The 2,500-nt window shown below is 48.2% G+C and overlaps 2 protein-coding genes across 3 annotated transcripts in view; one reads left to right on the forward strand and one right to left on the reverse strand.

The window, feature by feature from the left end:
- The window catches only part of mslnb (mesothelin b), a gene marked incomplete at its 5' end in the record, with an annotated part of 567,774 nt that overhangs the window by 439,014 nt on the left and 126,260 nt on the right, over nucleotides 1–2,500 (reverse strand). The gene's annotated exons all lie outside the window — the stretch shown is intronic.
- The window catches only part of gtf3c1 (general transcription factor IIIC subunit 1), a 40,606-nt gene that overhangs the window by 8,646 nt on the left and 29,460 nt on the right, over nucleotides 1–2,500 (forward strand). For both annotated transcript variants that reach the window (XM_079617237.1, XM_079617238.1), the window contains exons 5-10: nucleotides 195–291; nucleotides 367–490; nucleotides 575–751; nucleotides 1,811–1,926; nucleotides 2,007–2,259; nucleotides 2,328–2,482. In XM_079617237.1, the coding sequence (XP_079473363.1) occupies nucleotides 195–291; nucleotides 367–490; nucleotides 575–751; nucleotides 1,811–1,926; nucleotides 2,007–2,259; nucleotides 2,328–2,482 (922 nt within the window). The remainder of the gene's footprint in view (nucleotides 1–194; nucleotides 292–366; nucleotides 491–574; nucleotides 752–1,810; nucleotides 1,927–2,006; nucleotides 2,260–2,327; nucleotides 2,483–2,500) is intronic.

Raw genomic sequence — 2,500 nt, forward strand, 5'->3', positions numbered from 1 at the left:
TCACTCACTCTCTCACTCTCACACTCACTCTCACTCACTCTCTCACACTCACTCACTCTCACTCACTCTCTCACACTCACTCACTCTCACACTCACTCTCACACTCACTCTCACTCACTCACTCACTCACTCACACACACACACACACACTCACACACTCATGACTAATGTAGTATATAAATCGTGTGTGTCAGGAGGAGTAAGTATGATATCCTGATGGAGTCGACGTCCAACATCCTCTCTGATCTCCCTGATAAGACGGGCGTGATGATGAAGATCCGACAGCAGCTGGTGAGGAAGACGATCTGATCATCTCACGGGACTGTGTGTGTGTGGTTCTGTTGTAATGTGTGTTGTGTTGTGTAGCGTGTCTGCGAGCGCACCTTCAAGCGTGTGTATCAGTACATGACTGCCGCTAAGATGGTGACCCTGGTGAAGATCCCTCTGAAGGAGCTCGACCCCACCGGAGGCCCCTTCAAAACCCTGCGAGGTCAGAGGTCACGCCGGCCGTCACATGGCGTCACGTGACCCGGGCGCCGCTGACTGCTGTCTCTGTGCTGTGATTGGCTGTTAGGCACTGACGTGTTCGTGCGCTGTCTGAAGCTGCTGAAGCCGTACGGGCAGAAGGAGGTGGAGGAGGAAGAGGACGACGAGAACAACGATGAAGAGGGCGAAGCGTCCGCCAAGAGGAACGTCCTCGCCGAGCCCCGGATCATCGAGCGTGACGTGCTCACGCAAGCCTACGACATCGGTCAGACACGTCACATGACTCTAATCATATATATGGAGCGATTATTAAAACTCAGGCCTCCAGACTGCGATTATTCCGACCAATAATAGACAGCGCAGCGAAGAATCCATTAAATTCGCCTTCCGTTATAAACCGTAGATCTCAGATCCAACCAGGAGAAACATTGTGCCGTGAATGAACAAATTATATAAGGCTATAGTAACGCTCACTGTAACTGTGGTAGTGTGGCAGAAAGGCAAAAGCTTACGGGAACTACACAACTTTTCCCAGCACTTAAAAACTATCATTTCTTATTACATGGCTTGATTGAATTCTAATGTAAAAAAAAATCTGTTATTTCTTGATAATACGCCGCTGCTAAGTATAACACACCGTTGCCATGAAAAACAGAGCGTTGCCATGGACACGGTGTAGACGCGGAAGCAATACCGCCGGGTTGTATTCGCTATAACAACCGCCGCGCTGTACATTATCCCTTACATATTTACATGTTACTTTTAATGTGATGACCAAAATATTTTTTGTTCATCCTCCAAAGATTGTCCCCATTTATAAAACTTAAAGTTTCAAGGTGTAGGAAAACTCACACTTATTTAAAAATAATGAAAAGATTAAATTAGCATTGTAACCAGTAGGTGGCAGCAGAGGAACGCTTATTGGCTGTTTTTACTCCATAATATCTATTTTTTACTTGTTTTGCTTTTGAATTAATATTTATTTTTATATATTAGACATTATTAATGATAATAATTAGTTACTTTTATCTACTCTGGAGCCTGGGAACTTAAAATAAAACGGCACACTGTAATTTCTGTACGTTTAGTCTATTAATGATCAAAGCATTTGTCAGTAATACAGTTACTCTGGGGCAAAGTGTGAAGAATTGCATTGAAATCAAGATGATTTTAGGTGTGCCCCTACATTTTCTGCTTGCACTCCTAACATTTTCAGTCAGGGGCCACAGTTAGTTAAAAACAGTTCATCTCTGGTTCTCATGACTGTGATCTCTGCTGTGATTGGCTGCTGTGCTGTGATCTCTGCTGTGATTGGCTGCTGCAGTGGTGTCGACCGGGACCAGAGGAATCTCTCAGTCAGTCCTGAGAGCGAGACTCAACGTCGGAAAACTAGAGGGACGAATGATCTGTCGACTACTGGAGCGAATCAACATGATTAAGGTAATAACATCAAGGTGACCTTTGACCCCGACACAAGCATTCCGGGTCAGGGGTCGTCGTCTCACGTGTGCGTCTCTCAGGGCTTCATGGAGGACGAGGGGCGGCAGAGAACCACCAAATACATCAGCAAACTCTTCGTGGAGCAGAGCAAACTCAGCCTGCAGTTCACGAAAGAGCGGCAGCGCAGCCAACACCTGCGCGTCGCACACCTGACCAAACCCGCGCCGGAGCCGCCCGCAGCCGTCTCTGAGGAGGACGAGGGAGCGAAGGACGCGCCGCAGAAGCTCAAACAGGCCAAACTCAGCTTCAGCAAAAAGGCCACGCCCCTCAAAAGTGAGTGGCCAATCACGACACGTGCGCTTACTGATATGAGTTTGGTTTTCACGTGTGTTTGTGTTCAGAGAAGCCCTCGGCGCGAGTGGGCGGGGCTAAAGCCTCTCAGAAGGCTGTGGTTGGTCAGAACGCAGAGGAAGCGGACGACGCCCCCAGCACGAGCGTCAGCCAATCACAACACTTAGAGGAACCGCTGCCGGTGATCGTGGAGGTGCTGACGGAGGTCAGTGTGGGTTCAGGA

This window comes from Phoxinus phoxinus (genome assembly GCF_949152265.1).
Source record: "Phoxinus phoxinus genome assembly, chromosome: 6".
NCBI lineage: Eukaryota > Metazoa > Chordata > Actinopteri > Cypriniformes > Leuciscidae > Phoxinus > Phoxinus phoxinus.